A 24,819-nucleotide genomic window follows, 5' to 3' on the forward strand; every position below is an offset into this window, starting at 1 on the left:
GACATTTATTGTCGAAATGTGCATCTGGTGCAGAAAAATTGGTACCATTAATGTTATTTGTGTCATTATCTTAATCACTTTAAAAAAAAAACTATATAAAAAAAAACCCACTTGAACCACAGCACAATAACACAATGACGGGATGTTTAAGTACAGATCATATGTAGGTCATATGTAAGAAAGAAACACAAAAGGCATGTAGACAAATGTTTCAAAAAAGAAATATGACATAGCTTTGCCTTATCTTAGAATTATTATCAGATTTGTTCTAAAAATCTAAATCTAAATCATAAATACATGCCCACCTTCAATATATTATATGTACAAACCATGAGCATCTGAAAACATCCTAGTATTCAAACTGTAGGAGTAGTTGTATGGTGAAGCTTCATACTATAATGGGATGGACTGACAGAGAGAGAGAAGGAAGGGCAGAAGAATGGACTAATGGACAGAGATAAAACAATATGACCCTCCAATTTTCAGTTGTGGGGGCATACAAAGTTTTTTTGTATTGATCTATCTACAGTTGTTCTGAGTCAGCTTTCAACATATACACTGTCAAGTCTTGTGATTTTGTTCAAGTTGTTAACCTAAAGATAAATTAAAAAAATAACAGGACAAATAGAATCAAGAGCCAGAATCTTAACTGAGCAAATAAAGAATTATCAAGTAATAACACTTGACAGAAGAATATGAAAAACTTTATAGATGTTAAATTAAAATTTTAATATTAACATTGATCAACTTCTGATTGCACTTTAGACTTCACTATATTTATGAACACATTTTTATATATATAGAATAAGTTCTTTTCTCCAATTAAAATGGCACAGTTTTTCATTTAATCACTGTTATGTTATGTAACTGATTCCTGTGAGAAGTTTGCACCATCAGGGGTAGGAGGTAGAATGTCAGATTCCTGAGAACTAATCATTGTCATGGAAACACTTCCTTCAGGTACATTTATAAGTTCTTCAACTTCCTCCCTCAATGCTTCTGCTTTTTCATTCAAAAGAACCTGAAACATATCAAAAACAAAATATGAATTTCTGGTTAAAATCAAATTCGATTTCATGCATCCTACGTGGCAGACATAATTTACTGATACACATGTACAATGACTATATTTCAAAATACAAATTAACACTATGTGAACCAAGAAGAATGTTACTTCTGGTTTGGGAATTGAACTTATTATTTATGTCTAGTTCAACGCAGTCGAATGAAGTGATCCAGGAATATATCATATCATATTGCACATAACATATAAATACATAAGATGACATCTTTGTTATTTTGCTACAAATAAAGTAGAAAAGTTAGAAATGTGATGTTGATTTCATACTGCAAGAAAGCAATGTGCAATAATTTATCAGTTTCATTATATTTTACATGGGACCATGAAATAGCCAAATAAAAAATATTCATTTACCGGTATGCGTATAAAACATGAGGTTAATGTGATTAACAAGAATGTTAAGATTCAAATGAACATTTCAAACTGTTTTTAAAAAGTGACAGGCATTATTTTCTACAAAAACCACTTCTCTTCAAAATGTTCATCTAAAGTTAATTTATTGTATAAGCTTAGATTTCAATGTATTAAAACTTGTAGCTCAACTCTATATGGAATACCTTTGCAGAAGTGACAATCTGTATAGCAGCCTTTTTAGATATCTGTTTAATATTTTTAACAATGTCCACTGGATCAGCATGTGCCACATGGGTTAATGTTTTATATCCACTGGAATGAAGCTGTTTGGCTCTTCCCTACAAAAGTTTCATTAATATATCATCTCATATTGAATCATATTTTAAGTATATTTTAGATTGAAAAAGTATGTGCGCACCCAAGAAACAACTTTATATTTGGTGAGATTATGCCAATAGTTATAATAAAGCTTCTGTTAAATTATTTTATTGTTTCTCGGCTGCGCAGGATGTTTCCACAATAGAAATAAAGATAGAAAACTGCATAAATTCTGTATTTTTCATCGTTTAAGTAAATTTAGTACACATTATGACGTAATTATGACTTCATCAGATAAAAATCTTTATGTTTTTCATTTATATTTCTTGACCCTGTGCATTTCCAAACATAATGTGCCAATTTGAAATAGTTTTCAAACGTTTTATTTTCTTGGGCCGAAACAAGGCCTTAATTCCCCTACTCCTTTGTATTTCCTATTGCAAAACAATCTTATGCATTCAACCAGTTCAAACTTTTTCAGAATCAAACATCTATTCCTCTCTCTAAAAACAATATATAGGTGAGAACTTACCAGTTTGACACCTGGAATTTCCATCAAGGGAATTAATTCTGTCGTGACACAATATGACAGTCTTTTTACAAAATTTCCTAGCAAATCTTGGTATGCCCAAAATTCTTCTAATTCCTATAAAATACATGTGTTTGTTTCAATATAAATTACTTTTTTAAATAGTACAAACAGGTGAAATTATAGTTTTCAATTTTACATAATGTAAATATTGATTCATATTAATTTTCATTTATTATGTTTTCGGCTCTTTAGTCAGGTTGTTGGCTCTGTGACACATTCCCCATTTCCATTCTCAATTGTATCCTTTCATTGCCTTAAAGAGTAAAAATGCTATTGTAAATAAATTTCTTTTCCTTGGGTTTCAGCAATCACATGATTATGAATGCATAATTTATTATTTGCCAATTGCCCTCTCCTGTTTATTTTTACCAAATCAATGATTGAAAATGAAAGTCAATACATTTATCTGATTATAAATAATTTCATATAAAGCACAATTTCTTTTTTGTTTTGACAGCTGAATGATGGTTTTAATTTAATGATGATAGGACTCGTCTACTGTAGTAAGCTTCCTGATGGTGTATAGGTTCATTAAATAGCACAAGAAATTATGTTTCAAATTACTGAAAACATATCTTTCAAAAACTTAAACAATCTTGACCAGATGTCTAAACACTTGACCAAACTTTCCCAATCATCTGATCTGTGTTTCAGTCTTCATATGTATGACTGTTACCTGACAGAAATGAAAAACACAGGATGCAAAACCTGCTGCACTAGACAATAGATTCTGTATAAATCCTCTTGGTTGCTGAAACTTGTCAGCTACTTCCCATAAACTCTTCTGTTTCCATAACTCATACAACATTAGGGTGAGGTAGAAGCGATTTAATACAAAATCATTTACTTTCTGAAATATTAAAATAAGCATTTGATAATAAGTCTGTACTATCACCTCAAGAAAAGAGTTACCGGTATAAATTAATGAAAATGAGTAGACTAATATGATTTTGTTGAGATTTTATCAAAATTAATGAAATCTCCCATTAAAGCTTCAAGTGTATATTTTAACAATACTTTGAGCTCTTTTTTCTAAATTAAAGCAATATTTCAATATTCACATTTTGAATGAGAGAGTAATTATTGATGATAATAAAGGGTTATTGCATGAATATTGGGGAATATTGTCCCAAGTAGAATTTTATATTGCACGAGCTTGCAAGTGCAATATATGTTATACAAGGGACAATATTCCCCAATATTCATGCAATAACCCTTTTGTTGTATAGCTATATAATATTTGAAAGTAAAAAATGTTTAAACTAAGATTTTGTTGTTGATAACGTCATCAATGTTGAAGATTTATTGCACTAGTGCAATTTTAAATTTTATTGCATGCTAACTTTTTGTTACTTTCTATGGGAATTATTATATTGCATTGCTTTTAATCATACAACAATAGTGACCAATACAGTCATGTCTTTTAAAACCATAAGTGCCTATAAAACAGGTTTTATGAATCTCTGATATCAGCAAACTATTGTACAAATACATATTTGAAAACCTAACAATAAGCACATTGAAAGTGGATTTTAAATAAGCGGAATGAGAATATTATATCTTACCTGTCTAGAACATTGTCCAGAAGCTCTCATGGCTATGTAACTCTCAGGCACACCTATTAATGATGCTGCTTTCAATTCTATGTTATCTAAAGCTGACAGCTAAAAGCAAGAAAACATATAGAAAGGAATTTGAACAATCCTGACAGTTAACATATAGCTAAAGTATATAATGCTTAATGTGTTTTTTCTCTTACAAACAAACTTTTCACTAACAAATACAGTAAATTGCAAAACATTGTTAGGTGAGGAGATGTCAGATATAAAGTTTCAATTCTTCTTGAGCACAGTTTATAAGGGTAAAGAGGTTTATCTTAAAGTATTGGTGTCTATTTTGTTTAAAATCAACACAAGCAACTTGTATTGCTTATGGACGTGCAAACAAAATACATAATTACTGTATGGTGAGGCTTAAACAAACAGTACAACTCACTACTGCTTGATCTGATATCACCAATATATATATAAATAAAAACTCGTAATTTAAAATAATAATCATTAAAATTAATCATAACAGAACTTATAAATATTAAAATTAGAAAGATCATATCATATCATTGGGAACATGTGTACTAAGTTTAAAGTTGAATGGACTTCAACTTCATCAAAAACTACCTTGACCAAAATCTTTAACCTGAAGCGGAACGAAAGGACGAACAGATGATTTCTATATTATATACCTGCTGGAAATAAATAATCCATGATGGTTTGACCATATCTACCATATCATAAGGAGTGACTAGAAACAAGAGGTGTATATAGGTAGCCAGTACCAGGGACTCCTCACCTTTCTTCAAATCATTATAAAGTAGGGAGGCATTATCAATATCTACAGAGCCTGCAAGAAAAATATATACATACATGAAGATAATTTTTTTCAGGAACTTACAATAAGTATTTTATAATTATTTAATATCATTTGAGGTGACTAACACATCTATGGGCCAGGTGTATTCATATATAACATATATTATATATTTATAATCTGTATATATATTTACACATGTTATAATAAAAATAATTGATTTACTTACATATATTTACACACTATTTTGAAAGTATTGACAAAGTTTTGGCGTTGTCCGTTTATGTTCGATTTATGAGTTTGACTGTTCCTCTGGTATCTTTTGCCCCTCTTTTAAGTCTTTTTATAAATAAAGCATTTATTTAATGCTACTTATTTTACGTTTTCAGACCAAACAACACATTTTTTAAAAAGGTTTTAGAGAAATAAATTGTTGAAGGATAAAGTTAATACTTCTGCACCACGCTGGATTTACATTTGCTGCCTTGACTTTGCGCGCAACAGGAGTAAAACCTTGCAAAAGCTCACATTACACCTGTTTCTCATTTTTGTACAAACACAGCTGATATTTGTAAAACATGTTTAAAGACACCAAGCTGTTATTGTCTATACAAAAGTTTTTAAGGTGATGAATGAAAATAGATGGCAATAATATTAATAGACTTCATAGCATTTTTACAATTATTTTTTGCTTTTGCCTTGATAAGACAGAGAGAAATAATCTTATAATTTACCTTTAAAAGTAGCTCTTCCTAGAGGTGTAACTTCTAAATGAAAACTATCACAGTTTTCATCTCCCTGAGACATTGACCTTTTCTGGACAACTAAACCAAGTTCAATTAACTTCTGCAGTGAATCTTTGGTTACAATAGAAACATCACATGTAGTTCCTTGAGTGGATAACAAAGTTTTTCTCATAAACTCATACACATCAGAAGTGGTCTTAGTAACCTGGAAGAATAAATGTATAAACATATGTAAAACCAGATGATTATGTCTTCATTTATACAGGTTTTAAGTAAAGAATATTTTTAATAATAATTCTGAGTTCACATTAAATTGGCTTCTATTTCTTTTCTTTTTCATTTAAAATATTAATTATTGTATATAAGGAAATGTTAGTTGTCCGACATATCCAAAAAGCTACCACAAATCACATCTGTTGTGTTGCTTATCAACTTTAAATAGTTCTGACTAAAGTGTGGCAAAAATATTTGTTCAATTCAGCACGTTGAAATACCAAAGTATTTGAAAAGAGGAAAAAGTAGAGTCACAAAAATACTCAACTTACAGGAAAATCAATTCAGAAAGTCCATATTCACATGGCAAAATCAAATAACAAAACATATCAAAAATAAATGGACAAGAACTGTCATATTCCTAACTTGGTACAGGCATTTTCAAATGTAGAAAATGGTGAATTAAACCTGGTTCTATAGCGCTAACCCTCTCACTTTTATGACAGTCTCATCAAATTCCGTTATATTTACATTGATGTGTTAAAAAAACAGACACAATAAATAATATAGTCAAAATATGGGTACATGATGGTGTCTCACATGATTCACTATTAAGCTGATGAGCCAGTATGAAGTCATTCTCTTCATAAACCTTATCACATTGCCTACAATTATGACCAACGTACCTGTAGCCCTACCACAGAGAGTATGAGACAACAGATTCTCTTTCCTCCATCATACATCAGATTAGCCTTATTCTATTGGCTATGATCTTTTGAGTGACATACCTGTAAGCCTATCACAGATAGTATAAGACTACGAATTCCCTTTCCACCATCATACATCAGACTACTGTAACACATCTCATTTGGTCCAGATATCAATTCTTGTACCTTAATAACAAAAATGTAACTTAATTTTAAGAATTGAATGCTTCTTTTTTTCAACATATTGGGGTGTTCAAGCGTTGACCAAAGTACATTTTGTATATAGTAGAGAAGCCCTTTATCATAAAAATGAGTGCATGATTTCAATCAAGTTTTCCTTTTATTTACCTGTGCACTTTGACATGGAAGCAGGCATCATCATGCATGTTACATTTCATTTTAAAATGAAGGTTGATTTCAGAATAAAGCAAGATTGCTGTTTGCCAATCAAAATAACGTATTGTAATGAAACATACATGTAATCATGTATATAAAAATGAATTATTCATCCTCGTTATAAGTAACAAACTAGTTTTAACAATTAAATTGAGTAAGCTGTATATAATACAGATAATAATCAAAGAGCAGAATGCTCTGAGGGATATGATTGCCATATAGTTTTCATTGACATATGTATAACAGTTCTGCCAAATTTTCATTAAGCAAATGCGTGAGATTTGGCCAAAATTGAAAAGATCAAAGCGGAAAAAAATAGATCCATGGATACTGCTGCAAATTAGCATGAACATGCGTGAGTCTCACGCATTTTGGGCATCCCTGGTAGGGTACAGCTGGATAGTATAATTTTCAAAACTAATTCAACTGCTTGTGCAAATGTAATAATCTGAATAGCCACTCAACTTTAAAAATAGCCAATCCCTGATACAAGTGTATGAGCAATGTACTTATTGTGTTTTATTTTTGTACTATCAATTCCAAGTTTACTTTCTACAGCAGTCACTGAGAGTAAGAGAAGGTATTTCACTTCATATCTTATCACCGTTAGTTCTAGGAGGAACCCCATTTCTAACTCTTTATAAAAAAAAGTTAAATTCCTTTGGGTCAGTGGACATGATTTCCTTTCCGAACATACTCCTCTGTTTAAATTAAGATTGTTCTTAATATAATACGACGTTAATTGACATCTAACGAGTTAATTTTTCTTGACTAGTCGTATTGTATTTCGTTTTTGACGGAAAATACTTCCGGAAGGAAGACAACTCGAAACGATAATATGGAAGACTCCATTTCGGCTGAAGGGGTACCGGTGTTATAGGTAAAACTACATTGATTTTAATTCAAATGATGCATATGATTTAAAATTATACAACGACAATAACCCTCAATAGCAGACAGACATAGAAAGAATCCCATGAGTTTCAAATTAATCAATGAAGCAGGGAATCCAGAGTAACCACTCAATCTGATACCCCTTGAAATCAAGAAAACTATACGCATGCGCATTAATACATAGACAAACCCACAACTTGCCATTTGGAAGAAATTGCTATCACTAAAAATCCATTAAAATAGATCTATATACTAAAACTCAAATTTTTTTAACAGAGATTTATCTATTATAGTCAAAATTTATTTATCTAAAACATATAACATTCTTTTCAGCTGGTTTTATTATGTCTCTGTTTTGAAGGTGATTTTTACCTTATCCCTGTCTGTAGATTTGGTAATAAGGATGCTCTCCCCTGAGGAATCAATCCCAGCTCTACCAGCTCTTCCTGTCATCTGTTTATACTGAGTCCTGCTCAGAAATGTACTCCCTACATAGGGACTTCTTAAAATTACTCTGGAAACAAATATATACTATATAAATACTTTTAATTTGTGAAAGTATAGCTGTTTTATTTTAAAGAAAAAAACTGGAATATATGGATATTTTTTTGCATTGACAAACATCTTTCCAATGCAAAAATAGTTATAAAATTCTTTCAATTTAAAGCTAATTTATATGATGTTGATTGGTCAATTCTTTACATACAGACTTCCATTAGCATAGTGTTGGCGATCTGCTGTAAGGCAATATTTCAAGGTGTAGCTTTTTCTCATCTTATGGCAATTTAAATTTTCATATCTTTTGAAAGGCAGTTTATCCTGATTCTGTACTATCACTTCTATCAAACTTTGCATGTTATTTCTGTGCAGTCTGGGTAAACCTGTATTCCAAGTTATCGCCAATATATTTGAACAACCAATATAACCTCTAAGCAAGAAGTTTAACACAAGCTTAAGCCCGTAGATTTACACCAGCTTCTAGTGTACTCATACAAGCAAGTCAACATTACCTTTTAGTTCACTTGTACAGGGCCTAAATTAATATATTGTTTGTTTCCCCAATCCCAACCTTGCCAAGCAAGGTGTGGGTAAGTAGGTAGGGAAATAATTTTATTTTTTTCAAAAAGTCTGAATAGTATCATATCGATGCTGCAAGCCGAAAAATCTGAAATGAATAAAATAATTTTCAACTTAGTTTCCTCTTAGCAGGTAGATAAACATCAGCCACCATTGTACTTGTACAAGCCAGTAAACATTACCTCTTAGCAGGTAGATAAACACCAGCAGCCAGTGTATTTGTACATGCCAGTAAACATTACCTTTTAGCAGGCCTAGGTAGATTGACACCAACCGCAAGAGCACTTGTACAGGCCTTTTAACATAACCTCTTAGCAGGTAGATTAACACCAGCTGCCAGTGTAATTGTACAGGCCAGTAAATATTACCTCTTAGCAGGTAGATTAACACCAGCTGCCAGTGTACTTGTACAGGCCTTTAAACATTACCTCTTAGCAGGTAGATTAACACCAGCTGCCAGTGTACTTGTACAGGCCAGTAAATATTACCTCTTAGCAGGTAGATTAACACCAGCTGCCCGTGTACTTGTACAGGCCTTTAAACATTACCTCTTAGCAGGTAGATTAACACCAGCTGCCAGTGTACTTGTACAGGCCAGTAAATATTACCTCTTAGCAGGTAGATTAACACCAGCTGCCAGTGTACTTGTACAGGCCTTTTAACATTACCTCTTAGCAGGTAGATTAACACCAGCTGCCAGTGTACTTGTACAGGCCTTTATACATTACCACTTAGCAGGTAGATTAACACCAGCTGCCAGTGTACTTGTACAGGCCTTTAAACATTACCTCTTAGCAGGTAGATTAACACCAGCTGCCAGTGTACTTGTACAGGCCAGTAAACACAGTGTTCCTTCTGAGTAAGCATCTTCTATCAGTCGTCTCTCATCCATTGTCAGTCCACTATGATGATAGGCTATACCAAAGTGTACTGTGTATTGCAGAACAGGACAAATTCTCTGTTCTCCATCACTGTATAGTTCTTTTAATAATGCTTTCTTTTCAGCTTTCTTTATGTCACATAACTCTCTAAAACAAATAGCTGTAAGCATTTATTCATTGGACAACTAAAATGATTTTTTTTAATTTTCAAGAATAATGTGAAAATCATTAAAGGGAAATTCCGCGATTTTTTACTTGTCATCTAATTATGTTCATCTTAACATAAAAAACACATTTGCAAAGTTTAAAATTCATATTCCTTCTAATAACGGAGAAAATCAAGTATTTGTAACTTTTTTGGTTGAAATTCTTGAGTGGGTCGTGACGTATAAGCCCGATTTGTTGAATTCTGGGAAAAAATAAAATCTGTTTAACTCTTATAGCTTATCGACAATATACGTAATTAAAAGTGCACAGCTGACGAATGGTCGTAGTTATTAACCACAATATAAGAATGAACGAAAATGAATTTGCATATACCATTTTGTATTGATTGAATTGAACTCCTATAAAATTATCTCTAGTAAATGTTTTCGAATACATTTCATTTATTATTGTTGAGATTTTTTCATAAAATATTTATTGAACATTTTTACTGATATTGAACTGAAAATATTCCGTTGTATTTACCGTTATTGTTTTCATAATCATTTTAATGCAACTAATGTGTGAGCAAAGTGTATATATTATTTTGTAAAGGTCGCTGTATATTTCTCGGCTTGAGGTCAATTCGTTTACCTTGTAGCTATTTAGCCGTAGGTGTGAGTTCAAGCGTACACAGGTATGAATGTTGTTATTTGGAAAGGATAAACTGAAAGGATTAGAAAGCATGAGTATACACTAAGATTTAATACACGATGAGAATAAAGATACAATAATTAAATTGTGTAAATATTAAAAAAGAAAATAGAATTCAGATTCGTAATTCCGAAAGTGTATAAAAATGAAATGAAACATTTTTTTATTACTTTCTTAGCGGCAATTGGCGTAAAGATTCAAATATGAAGTAAAAAATAGTAGTTTTAATCTTTAATAAAAACTAAATGCAATATTACCCAATTTGATAAGGATATACCATTGCACATCTGTTTGATATCATTGACTTTACCGGAATTTCTTAACATGTATTCAAATCTGACTGTGTTTAAATGCTCGTAAAACGATCGCAATTTTAAAGTTTTTAATTGAAAAAAAATACAACATACAACATGCATGATTTTTTTTTAGTTTTTTCATTGAACAATAACTTACACGAACTTTTTGTGAAAAGAATTCCAATTATCTAAGCTAAGACATTATTTTTTGGGGGGATTTTTGTACATTTTTTTTTAAAATTCTATGATAATATTTGTGAATGTTGAACATGATAGCCGTCATTAATCCAAATAAGTAACACAGTAGATGTAATAAAACTTATATTTTAGTCATACATAACTGATATTGACGAATTTAGAATAGTTCGTCCCTACATCGTTGTTCTTGAAACAATCATTATTAGTATACATGTAAGTTTCCTTACGTATAAGCGCCATTGAGGATGAGCTCCAGAGAAAGCAGACTAGTAGCGTTTTGTAAGTTTGTTTGTTGGGAAAGGAGAGGAAATACAACCACTTGTACAGATAAACGACAGAATTACCATACAAGCATTTATAGTCAACACAACCAGAAAGAATTCCCATCATTGGACGGGAAATATGAAGGCTTCCAAGAATGAACAAGTGACATGTCTAACTCTGAACAGTTAGAAAACGAAACTATCAACATGGACCGCTTGTTCTTGATATTTGAAACTGCATGCATATATAAGTATACGTTTATGATAGTGACGAGTTCTTGCGTCTGACAAAAACTAAAATCCTTCATGGTCATATCTTGCCATACGTTTATATTGGTTTGCTAGGTGATTACTTAAAATTGTTATTTAAACATCCTGTTTGTGATATGTAGATTCATTTCAATACCAAAATTTCGTCTATATATTAAGTTTCACAAGTGTATAACATGGAGAAGCTCTGAAGGTACATTACTCCCATTTTGTTTGGGTATGAACCATCGATGTTTACAGCAATACCAAAGAATAAGATGATGATGGTAGAAAGAACTATGGGCGTCATGTGGCAAATATATATATTACATGCATATCAAAGATTTCCAATACAACCATATTATTAGGTGTAACACCACTAATTCGGGCCGGCCAGAAAGCACATACCAGAAAGTAGTACATATTTAACACAAAACAGTTCCTACGCATGGACATAACTTTCAAAATATTTAGAATATTTTATTAATTTTGGTATGAAATGAAAGCTGCATGACTGGTGATCATTGTAGAACAATTTTTGACTGATAAATTTGAATAATAAAAAAATGGCATGAAATTTAAAAAGGAGGGTACATTTTGCCTTTTTGTCAGATCGGAAGTACCTGTTTTGGTACATCCGAAGTTCTGGGAACCAGTTCTTTCTTATATGCAATGTAAGGTATGTTGATTTTTTCAGTACAGGACACCAGAAGGTGTTGCTTTGACATGCAATGATTGCCACTTTATTTGAACTTAAAATAAAAGAGGTGTGCCTGCTTGAAACGGAGGAATTTAACATAGAAAGCAATGGGACCATGAATTAGTGGTGTACTTCCATTAAGAAGGAATGTTTACATGCTATACTCTCAAACTAGTATTACAGGATTCTTGTGGCGTTCACCTTAGACACACATTTTTTTTAACGATGTTTAAAAAAAAGACAGAACCAATTTAATGTCATATTTCCCTATTTTTTTAATATAACTTAGTCTTTTATCTGACAAAAATACCCCTATTTAGCGGACAAGCAATTTATTCTTTTTTCTGGTATTGAATACCAAGAAAAAAAATAATCCCGAAATTAATTTGGAACTTTGATACTCAATAGTTTCCCACCAAATATTCACATCCTTTGGGGATAATTAGTGTTCCTCCAGTGGCATATATAACAATTGTGATGACGAATTCCCTCCTTTGTTCGAGAACAATCTTTTTGAAATATAAATCTGTGATTTTACTATATCCACAACTTCGATGAACCAAAGCAAGTTAAACATCAACCTGTATTTAATTCAAATTGGTTCTCTTAATTCTTCTTCTTCGATCGTCTTCTGCGTTTGGTATACAATAGTTTATCGACATTCGATGATTACATACTGCTGGCATACGTGGACTTGTCTATTTACAAAACTTTTACCTTATTTATTCAAAATATATGTTGTTTTCTTATGTTCAATGTATACATGTATATATTTCAAATTGAGCTATAGTTCCGTAACTTTCTACCACGTCGTATAAACGAAGCGTCGACAAGTGCGTACATTTTTTTAAATCAATATTTCTGGTATGTTCCAATTTGTCCTTCACTATTGACAACGAGTATATATTACATTTTCCCAAATTTTCCCTTGGAAAAAATATTTAAATAGATTTTAATTTCATCAAATCTTATTTTTGGGGTATTATTTATATTTTTATGAATTATATTCTTTACACCAGAAATGTTATTTATGAATACCTGGACGTGTCATCTCATACCCCTCACAATACCTTTCGAAGTAATACCTTTAGGCATGCTGGTGATCAGATGAGGGAAGATCAGAATTTATTTGAAAAAGGTTTATTACTTTAAAGAATTATGGACAAATTAGATTTTCGAAAACAATTTTCACGGAACACTTATTTATGATTTCAACTTAGACTTTTTACCTAATTCCAATATTAACAGTTTAAAAACAACAGACCATGGTAATTTAAAAAAAAAAGAATATTTTTCGTATCAAGTTAGTTAGTCGGATAAAACAACCGTACGATTGACAAGATATCGACACGTAATTACGACTACATCGGTTACTGTAGTTTTGTTTCTTTGTGGTTTATAGACATATCGTTGTCAGTTATCGGGGAAAGAAGACAAAATGGCTGATCGCAGAGAATTGATACTCTAAATTTAAAATCGATGGTGATCGTTTATCTAGCGGAATAAAACTTTAATATATATGAATTTGAGCATTTTTATACAGGATGAACATAATATCAATTTTTGATTTTTTTGCGAAGTTTCCCTTTAAATTTCATTAATAATTTAAAACAATAAAATAATGATTTCACACATTTAATGTAGCCATAACAACTAAACATATTATACTTAAATCTAGTCATATGAAAAAATAAAGTAACATGAAATCCAATTTGCCTCATTTTAATTTTCACATTTTTCAGCAAAATCATACATTGAAAAAAATATATTTAACTTTATGATCTTTGCTGATTTTCATAAACTGAAAAATTTAATTGTAACAAAGCCTTAACTTTAAATTTTAAAATCAAAGCTTTCTTAATGCAACCTTTGAATCAGGTTAAACCACAGTATCATATCTATAACTTTCAAATGCATTTTTCTTCATACGTTTTGCTAAAACTTTAGTTACACATTGGTAATCTATTTATGTTACATTACTACTAAGATGATATTTTACCTGTTTTTATTAACAAACATTTTACATAACATCATGGCCACATTTTCACAGTTTTTCTTTGTAGGACAGAAGACCAGACATGAATTCTTTGGTATAACCTCTAATACTAATCCCATTAAATGGTCTGGATCTGTTTTGGTTTGCTCAGAAGAATACTGTAATTATTTAAAAAAAAAAAATGAAAATTCATACGTCTTAAAATTATTTTCAGTTTCTACATGTAGGTAAAATTTCTGAAGCCAAACTACTTAGAACTAACCAGGTAATGTTCTCCATCTGTTAATTTATAGCTGCCCATAGTTTTATCATTTCAAACTATTGAACCTTGTGATTCTCTGTATTTTGTAATAAGTTATTAAGCTGTATGACAGATATGATCAAAGTTGTGAAATAGAATGAATGATGATAATGGTAATGGATACTTAGTACTAAGGTAACAAATTTTTGTAAGTTTGAATGTTGTTCTGAAATTGTGAGTATTAAATGGAGAATGTGTCCAAGCCCCTGATTACATAAATGTTGTAAAGGGAAATAACTCAAGAACAGCAAAAGTGAAGCAAACAAAATTCAGACTTGATATGAGTTTTGAGGTAATAAGCAGTGTGTATAAGGCCGTGTTCACACCAAACGCCGTGTAGAGTAAACATGTTTACAATTAGTTTAGTGTAGTGTACACTGGTTTCACATTACATTTGTTCACATCTATACACCTTGTTTAGCTACCTGTACATAAGATTTGTTCCCACTTGTAAACTATATGTCATTTAAATGTTCATTACGTAGAACTGAATTCAAAATTTTTGGACAATTTTTCTAGCGCTAAGGGAACAACCATTTGTCTTCAAAAGGAGGTGGGGTGGAAATGGAAATATTCCGTTCCCCAATTTGATAAAAAAAAAGTGGTCATACAAATGATAAAAAATTTTATTCTGAATCAAGAGTTTCCCCATACATTATAGTGTTAAATATTGAAAAAAAAAATATTTGATCACCAGCATCGAAAAAACAGGAATAAAAACGTACGCGCGAAAAAAAATCTGACTCAGAAAAAAAAAAATAACCCTCCCCTTTTTTTAAGTTAAGTGGTTGCTATTTTATGAAAGCCATTTTTATTATTTGTAGTAGTTTGAATATACAAGAGATGTTTTGATTATGCATTAGAAAACGTTAGCTGCAGCAGTGTGCTTACAGCCGAAAAAAAAGGATTGAGATATAAGGGATCACTACATTTTTATCTTTTCTGTTTCTTTCAAATGGTATTTTCTTCTCCAAGTAGTATTTGGTAAAGGAATAGGGTAACGTTTTTTTAATTTATTTTTTAAAGTCTTATTTAACGGATCTGAGATACTAGACAAACATATCATTTACCTCACACTTTTTTTCTTTTTTTAATCATGCATTTATGCGTGAATCGCTGTTTGAGTAAAGACCAGTGGCGAATATTTCTGTGTACGTCAAGTCGATTCGGGAAGACCTTTTCAAATGAATTAGGCAGCAACTATTTACTTCAATTTTTGGAGAGGGGAAATAGGAGCGGTGGGTGGGGTGGGGGGGTTAGGGGGGCATGGGCTATTGATTTTTTTCAGGACAACTTTTGGTGACAAGTCGAAATCAATTTTAGCATTATATATAGTGGCAGCTGAGGGTGAAACAAACAAACAAAATTTCAGGGTCAAAAACTGGAAACATTTTTAGTTTCCAAAATAAAATCCGTAGCTCACCACCCAACCCCCTTGCCTTTATGTTTTATACTCAACTATAATAGCCCCCCCCCCCCCCCCCCCCCCCCCACCGAAAAACAATTGGTTGTTGCCTTATGGGTTCGGCAATTATGCTGCTTTGAGTCTTGATAAAGAACGTTAATTTTTTTTAACAAAAAAAATCTGTAAAATTTAGACAATAATTTCGGTGAAGAACTATATAATAATGTCACTAATAATTATCAAAAATATCAATTTTACTCAAAAATAGTTTCCTCCTTAAATATATACACGGTAAAACTAATGTCCTAAATGCCTAGTTTTGAGTACACTTAACCTACACAAGGCCTACATTGACTATCGACTGTGTGTAGATAAAACATGATTTAAACTACATGTAAACATTGAGTTTTATCAATGGGAACGCAATTGTGTTTAGTTTACGTGTGAGTTACACTAACACAACACCGAATTTAGGTCAATGTGAACACGGCCTAAGTTTCATAACATTTGGTTGAGGCAACCTAAACCAATTTTAAAACATACATACTTATGGATGGACAAGGGAAACACCTAATATCCCCTCTTATGACATCAGGGGCATAAAAAGAAAATAAACAACAAAAACATACAAAATTTTCAACTATAGATATTATTTTTTGTTGTTGGTATATTTGAATTACTATCAATGATGAGTAACTCACTGGAAATGTAACAACCCTTCTGTGAGATACCAAATCTTCTGACGTCTTACATGTCACCTCATAAATGTTGTCCTGCAACTTTAGGTACTCTGTCAATTTTACCTACAAAATCAATGTATTACTATATTACTATATGCATTCAGCTACAAAAACAAAGCAAACAATGTGAAAGTAACTTATCTAATTTATGGAAACAGCTATCAAGCTGATATAACTTTCAACAAGGATACCTTATAAATGAGCAAACAAATTTCTTACCTCCAGACAAACGAAATATTAAAAAAAGTAATTTTATATAAAAAACTCACTTGCTACTACATGTGATTTTGTTACAACAATTTTTTTCATGTTTGAAATAAACTGAATTCTTTTTGAGCATGTCTTTCCTCTATTTATTTTTTTCTGTTTCTTCATTTTTTTTCCTTTTAAGTAAATATATATTTGACCATATACATTGCTAAACAATTGTTTCTAAGATGAAGATATTGCATAAAATAACTTTTACTAGCAGTTATTTTCAAATAAAAATTTACTATAGAACAGCATGAACAGTGTGTTTGAATTCTGCCATCTGTATTGAAACAAGACTATTTTATCTCATGATTAAAATGAATTATTTTCTTGCAACAAGATAATTTATCTAATATGTCCCATGCAGTGCATTGCTATTTGAAATCTTACAGGTCTAAAGTCATTATGGTAGACATCAGCCTTAAGAAAGTTCTGTAAGTCTTCTATATTGTTCAAAGTAGCACTCATTCCTATAATCTGTGTATTACCTGGAATAGAAAAATCTAAAGGATAACATTCACAACATACATAAAATTGCATACTGTGAAAGTACTTTAATTCGTGGGCATCAATTTTTGTGGTCTGAGCAATATTTACATGTTCGTGGGTTTTTAAATTCATGGATCTTAAGTTTCTGAAGAAAAAAAAAACAGTGAAAAATAAAAGCCTTTAGAAAGGAAGGTTACAAATAGTCTGGACTGAAGGAAATTGCAAAGTAAACATTGACCCGTGTAAATTGTAGTGATAACACTAATTGACCCATGATAAAGTGATCAAATGATTAAAGACTATCAAAGGTGTTAATTAGGCCATAAACACATAACATAAAAGAAAACAGTAACATAAACAAATGCTATAAACGTATCTTCCTATCAAAATCAAGCCCATCATGAAATTATTATTTCCCATGTGTACGAGAACTATGAGGATATAAAATGAACACTTTATCATAATAGCATTTCAATACTGGAAATCTGACTTTCATCCATCAAAATATTTTTATGAGAATTAAAAGATCACAAGTTGAACAGTTAAGGTATTAGATATTAAATGGGTATACTCCTGCATGCAGTTGTAGTTCTGTGACTCCTATTAAAGTATTCTCAGATTTAGCGTTATTCAATATATTTTCTAGATCATATCAGTAGTCAAACCTACCAATGGGGATCTTTCCATATCTTTATTTGGACAATGGTTGTTTTATTTCGTTGGACACTTAAAATTGTGGATAAAGTCATCTACGAAAAACCACGAAAATTGGTACTCCACGAATAAAAGTACTTTCACAGTAAACAAGCTTTTGTCAACTAAATGTATCATTTATACAGGAATTATTTTTAACCAAAAATCCTTTCCTTATCAATGATCAATCATTTGAAGAATAATGTGTTTATTAAAGGTAATGCATAAGTTACATGTACAAAATTTAATACATCATGTACATTTGTGAGGTTACTTATTTCAAATCATTTACATAGTTAATGTTTTCACAAGTTAGACTCTCTAACATCGATTTCAATAACACTGTAAACTTCTAAATCTACCTTACAGATAGATACCATCTTAATTGTTGGTATATAACTTTACCTTCATTTGGAAATTTTTCATAAAACCCAACAGAAGGTTGTATGTTTGTTGTTTATGTCATGTATGTATGCTGGCTGATAAGTTTAAGTTTCTTTAGTTAATTCATGTTTTCTTATTGAAATATCTTGTGAAATACTAGATAAATTACAAGAGATAACTGTAAATCATATTATTTTCTAATAAAAGTGGACTAAATATTGCTAAATAGGGGGAGGGTTGAGATCTCACAAACATGTTTAACCCCGCCGCATTTTTGCGCCTGTCCCAAGTCAGGAGCCTCTGGCCTTTGTTAGTCTTGTATTATTTTAATTTTAGTTTCTTGTGTACAATTTGGAAATTAGTATGGCATTCATTATCACTGAACTAGTATATATTTGTTTAGGGGCCAGCTCAAGGACACCTCCGGGTGCGGGAATTTCTCGCTACATTGAAGACCTGTTGGTGACCTTCTGCTGTTGTTTTTTTTATTTGGTCAGGTTGTTGTCTCTTTGACACATTCCCCATTTTCATTCTCAATATTAACATAAAATAAAGTATCTGCAAAACTAAGTTGGTTTACAATAATTATAGGCAGTGTTTATATTCATCTATAATTGAAAAAGTCAAAATGAACCAACCAATTAATTCCAGTTCAAATAACCTACTCTGCTTATGAATAATTTTCAGCAATGTTGACTCTAAAGTGGCACCACGACTCCCACCTTCTCCTATCATGTGGAGCTGAAAAATTAAATGTCTTAAATATATCATAAGGTATATTCCGTATCAAGGGTAAAATTAACCATATTATGACTCCTGATTCAAAGATCAGATGAAATAAAAATAAAGCTAATAAATGTCCAATTTGACCATTTTAGAAACTATACTACAGTGATCCATTTGTTCTTAAACCAAAAAAATCCTTATAAAAATAAGAAGATGTGGTATGATAGTCAATAAGACAATTATCCACCAGAGTTCATTTATTTCAAATACTGAGATAACTTGACACATTTCATCAGTACAAAGTCAAAGACACTAACTTCATCTACAACAACCAATCCTAGAGTATCTAATCTGTTGTTCTCTATTAAGCTGTTAATAAGTGAGTGAGCTTTCTCTATTGTAGCTATATATAGCGATCGTTTGTTCCGTCTTTTCATTGGAGGGAATCTGCCTTTACTTCCTGCATATTCCTCTACCAAGAAATCTAATTCTAATGCAAATGTGGATATACTTCTAACCTAAGACAAAAACAAAAACAAAAACAGTTATAATTATATTTTTAAATATCAAAACAATGGTTGATCTCTGCAAATGAAGACTTTTATGTATAAGGAAAGCTACAAAAATGTTGGGGAAATTATTGTCATAGCTGGTTATCTATGAGGGGTGCTTAACCTTAGCAGATGAACCAAAATCAGCCTATACAAATTCTACAATTTTATGATAAAGTTGGATCCAAAACATTTTAGGAATTTGTTGTATTGTTAGGTGACTGGTCAGCATAAATAGGTCTTCATGGTACTCATAAATTTGACCAAATTACATTGCAAACAACACATCCCGCATATGTTAAAAGATATTATAAATAGGTCTTCATGGTACTCATAAATTTGACCAAATTACATTGCAAACAACACATCCCGCATATGTTAAAAGATATTGTAAATTTGTGAACCTTTTCTTTCTTTCTTACTTTACATTTATCAAATTCAAGCATTAGTAGAAACAATTCTAATAAGTTGCAAAGTCCAACAATCATGAAACAAAGTGTTAACACACCTTTTTATGCTAATCTGTACGAAATTGAACATACCTTTTCCTGTACTATAGAAACAAATGGTAGTATAATAATAGCGTCTTTTTGTTGACACAGTATCTGTTTAAGTATCAGTATCTCAGCTACTAAGGTTTTCCCACCACTTGTAGGTAAGGAATATATTAGATTTCTCCCTTCTCTTACGCCTGGTAGATTCAAACATTCATCTTGCCAATCTGCAGATAAAGGAGGCCTAAGAGTTGTTAAATGTATATGAACAATATAGTAAGGAAGGATAAACTTGGTTTATTATATGATGTAACAGAAGTCATCTTGTTTTTTTTTTATAATATAGGTAAATGAAGCTTTTTTTCTTAATTGATTCATTGCCTGAAATTGAGACCAAAATTTTGATTGTATAATATTTAAAACATTATGTACCAAACTGAGATAACAAAAAGTAAAACCTATATAAACATGATAAATGATGACTTTGTTGTTTATAATTACGCATCACCATGATAATTACAAAATGAATCAACACAATATTCATTTGTAAACCAACCATAAAGTTTTGTGATTCCTCTATGTGCCTGTAGAAGGTGTTGAACTTTAGACGGAAGACCATAAAATGGACCAATATCTGTGGTACTTCCTTTAGTTTTCAGTCTTTCCATTTCTTGCTGGACTTTCTGTAGTTGTTCCTCTTGTTGTTGTTGTATGACTGATCCAGGTCCCTGAGGTGTTTTTACACCTGCATTATTATGTAGTCTCTGTTTGATTCTGTCTCTAAGAGTATTTACAGGTGTAACAGGAACCGTTTTCTCTGTTTTAACATGCTCTTTGTTAATATCTTTCTTGTCTGGTTTTAATTTCACATCAGATTTTTCTATAATTACAAAGTCAAAAATACATGGCAGTCAAAGAATTCTGTTCATTATATTCTAATTAATATTGTTTTAATAATGGGTTTTTAAATTTCTTTTCGTTGAGACTTGGGGTTTTTCCCGTGATACTATTTATAAGTTCAAGGTTGGTTAGTGAGAGTAGGTGTATAACAAGTTCTTGTTTTGGTTATAAATATAGATGGGTAAAATATGCTCGTGAAATACTTTGGCGGTTTAAAAAGTGGGGTCCCGTTATATTATATAAAGAAAATTTGCGGGTGTCATTTATCGAAAGTGCTTGCTCACAGTAACTACGACAGTTTTTGCAGTTTATTCCTGACTACCATGACTACGTTATGTCAAACTCCGATCCAGATCTAGATGTGAGAGATCCTACAGAATCCAGTGGTGTTAATACTGATTTGTCGACAGACAGTGCTGTGTCACTCTTCTCTACCGTATTGAGTAATTGACAGTTTTGTTAAGTTTAATTCTTTGGACGCCGCATCACGCCTTATTTCAGAAGAGAAAGAGACATTAAGAAAACGCAACAAAATTCTTAAAATTGCCGATAAGCATGGGTGGGATACTGTTAATGAGTATTTGGATAGTCCTTTGGCTGATGATAAGGACGATGCCGCCAACTTACGATCCGTGATCACCAGAGCTAATTCAAGGAGAAGGAATTACAAACCGTATGATCGTCCGGTGGAAAAATCAACAAATGGTTATAGCCTTGCAGACAACAACGGTACAAAATTCAACACCAAAGAATTTTTTCGTGGCTTTAGCCAATTCAACGCCAATGACGGGAACCGTGGTAAACCAAACAGCAATTTCATATCAGCAGTGTGCTTTTACTGTAACCAACCTGGTCACTTCACAAGAGCCTGTCCATTCAAAGGAGCCCCATCTGCAACAGTCAGCTCACCAAAAGAACAGTTGCCAAAATCAACATGAGGTGAATTCTTCACAGTCATCAGTTATTAATGAAGTTGAGTATAGTTTTGATATTATTAACAATTATGAGACAGAATCGAAGGCAATTTAAAAAGAAATGTTGAGTTCTGGAAAAATGTTTTATGCGCAAATGATTTTATTATTAATACTATAAATTTAGGATATAGAATACCTTTTGTTAGTGAACCGAATTTGGCATATTTACGAAATAATATGTCTGCTATTAAATATTCAGATTTTGTCGAAAAATCCATATTCGAATTACTTGACTCGCATTGTATTAAAGAAGTCACATGTCCACCTTTTGTTGTGAACCCTTTAACGGTATCTGTACAAAGTTCAGGTAAAATGAGATTAGTACTTGATTTACGTCATGTTAATCAATATGTTGACAAACAAAATGTGAAATTTGAGGGTGTTAATGAAGCGTTAAATTATGCAGTTAACGCTGAATATGGGTATAAATTTGATTTTCGGTCGGGATATCACCATATTGATATACATGATGATCACCAAAAATATTTAGGCTTTTCATGGAAATTTGGCAACAAAATCAGATATTATACTTTTTCTGTTTTACCATTCGGCCTATCATCAGCTGGTCATATTTTCACTAAGACAGTTAGAGTTTTAGTTAAACATTGGAGATCTATGGGTTATCCCATCATAGTTTATTTAGACGATGGTTTTGGTTTAGCTATTGATTTTGATACATGTACAAAAATGGCTAATCAGATTCGTGCTGATTTGAAAAAATCTGGTTTTGTTGCTAATGAAATAAAAGCGTGTGGACACCACAACAGAGTATTGAATGGTTGGGATTTATTTGGAATTTATATAATAGTACATTAGAAATACCAAATAAAAAATTTCAGGGTTTGAAATTGTGCATTTCTGCATTATTAGAAGGTATGATTAGACCAACTTGTAGAAATTTAGCTAAAGTATGTGGTAAAATTATATCCATGAAACCAGCATTGGGTTCTATTTGTCAAATTATGACTAGACATTTGCATATGATGATTAACACTAGGATATATTGGGATTCTTTTATACATTTAAATGACGACATTTACAAGAACTCAGATTTTGGTATTTTCAGTGTGAAAAATTACATTTTAAATGTATAACTCCGATGTTTAGATTACCTGAACGAATTATATATTCAGACGCTAGTGAATATGCTGGTGCAGGTTTTACTGTAGGTGATAACCATATTGTACATTTTATGTGGGATAAGGAAGACAGAATTAAGAGTTCTACTTGGAGAGCATTAAAGCTGTCAAAAATATATTAGAATCATTACAATTAATGTTATGCGGAAAACTTATTAAACTTTATACAGACAATCAGAATGTTGTTAAAATTGTACAGAAAGGTAGCATGAAATTAGACTTACAAGTTATAGTATTAGATAATTTTCACATATGTTTAAACAACAATATAGTATTAGAAGTAGAATGGATACCTAGGAATGAAAAAATCTGCGCAGATGCGCTTAGTAAAATAATTGATTTCGATGACTGGGGTGTTTCACAAAATATTTTCAATTTTTTATAATTCTTTATGGGGTCCATTTGCTTGTGATACTTTTGCAGACGACAGAAATAAGAAATTAGCTGTATTCTTTTCCAAATTTTTTACTCCAGGTACATCAGGTGTAGATGCATTTGCATATGATTGGTCAAAATTTAATAATTGGGTAGTTCCTCCTGTTAATTTAATTACTCGGGCAATCAATCATATGCAGATGTGCAAAGCCAAAGGTGTTTTAGAAGTACCAAAATGGAAGTCTGCCATTTTTTGGCCTAGAATTGTAGATCGTTTTACTGACACTTATCAAAAATTTGTAAAGGTTTTAGAGAATATCAAAATCCAAAAAACTTTTTTGTGGCTGGATCACATGACAACAGTGTTTTTGCAAAACAGCCATTTAACAGTCATGTGTTGGTACTGTTAGTTGATTTTAGCTAATGTTTATTTTTACCAGACACAAGTTGGTTCCTTTTTCCTTTTTCCTTTTTCGATATTCAAATTTTGAAAAATATTACAAGTCCAAACAAAATTTTTTTTCCTCAAAATTTTTTTTTCCTCAAAATTTTTTTTCCTCAAATTTTTTTTTTCCTCAGAATTTTTTTCCTCAAAATTTTTTTTTTCTCAAATTTTTTTTTTCCTCAAATTTTTTTTTCCTCAAATTTTTTTTCCTCAAAATTTTGTTTTTCTCAAATTTTTTTTTCCTCAAAATTTTTTTTCCTCAAATTTTTTTGCTCAAATTTTGTTTTTTCCTCATTTTTTTTCGTTTCCTTATTCAATTTCTTTTTCCTTATTCGATTTCTATTTCCTTATTGGAATTTCATTTCCTTATTCGATTTCCATTTCCTTATTCGATTTCCATTTCCTTATTCGGTTTCTTTTTCCTTTTTCAATATTCATTTCCTTTTTCGGTTTCTATTTCCTTATTCAGTTTCTATTTCCTTATTCGGTTTCTATTTCCTTATTCGGTTTCTTTTTCCTTATTCGGTTTCTTTTTCCTTTTTCAATATTCATTTCCTTTTTCGGTTTCTATTTCCTTATTCAGTTTCTATTTCTTTATTCGGTTTCTATTTCCTTATTCTGTTTCTTTTTCCTTATTCGGTTTCTTTTTCCTTTTTCAATATTCATTTCCTTTTTCGGTTTCTATTTCCTTATTTAGTTTCTATTTCCTTATTGGGTTTCTATTTCCTTATTCCGTTTCGATTACCTTATTCGGTTTCTAGTTCC

General features: G+C 31.3%; 1 protein-coding gene across 3 annotated transcripts in view; it reads right to left on the minus strand.

Annotated features, from left to right (window-relative positions):
• Nucleotides 1–714: 714 nt before the first annotated feature.
• Nucleotides 715–24,819, minus strand: part of LOC134715921 (helicase POLQ-like) — a 72,434-nt gene continuing 48,329 nt past the window's right edge. For 2 of the 3 annotated variants that reach the window (XM_063578483.1, XM_063578484.1), the window contains exons 3-19: nt 20,778–21,101; nt 20,270–20,448; nt 19,494–19,694; nt 19,116–19,191; nt 17,275–17,372; nt 16,594–16,695; nt 14,190–14,344; nt 9,534–9,773; nt 8,041–8,182; nt 6,460–6,564; nt 5,447–5,663; nt 4,588–4,745; nt 3,911–4,009; nt 3,022–3,195; nt 2,286–2,399; nt 1,639–1,773; nt 715–1,021 (exon numbers count right to left, since the gene is read on the minus strand). In XM_063578483.1, coding sequence (XP_063434553.1) covers nt 860–1,021; nt 1,639–1,773; nt 2,286–2,399; nt 3,022–3,195; nt 3,911–4,009; nt 4,588–4,745; nt 5,447–5,663; nt 6,460–6,564; nt 8,041–8,182; nt 9,534–9,773; nt 14,190–14,344; nt 16,594–16,695; nt 17,275–17,372; nt 19,116–19,191; nt 19,494–19,694; nt 20,270–20,448; nt 20,778–21,101 — 2,681 coding nt within the window. In that variant the 3' untranslated portion in view covers nt 715–859. The remainder of the gene's footprint in view (nt 1,022–1,638; nt 1,774–2,285; nt 2,400–3,021; nt 3,196–3,910; nt 4,010–4,587; nt 4,746–5,446; nt 5,664–6,459; nt 6,565–8,040; nt 8,183–9,533; nt 9,774–14,189; nt 14,345–16,593; nt 16,696–17,274; nt 17,373–19,115; nt 19,192–19,493; nt 19,695–20,269; nt 20,449–20,777; nt 21,102–24,819) is intronic. The other variant, XM_063578485.1, reaches the window with a different exon arrangement.

The sequence above is a fragment of the Mytilus trossulus genome, chromosome 4 (assembly GCF_036588685.1).
Source record: "Mytilus trossulus isolate FHL-02 chromosome 4, PNRI_Mtr1.1.1.hap1, whole genome shotgun sequence".
Taxonomy (NCBI): domain Eukaryota; kingdom Metazoa; phylum Mollusca; class Bivalvia; order Mytilida; family Mytilidae; genus Mytilus; species Mytilus trossulus.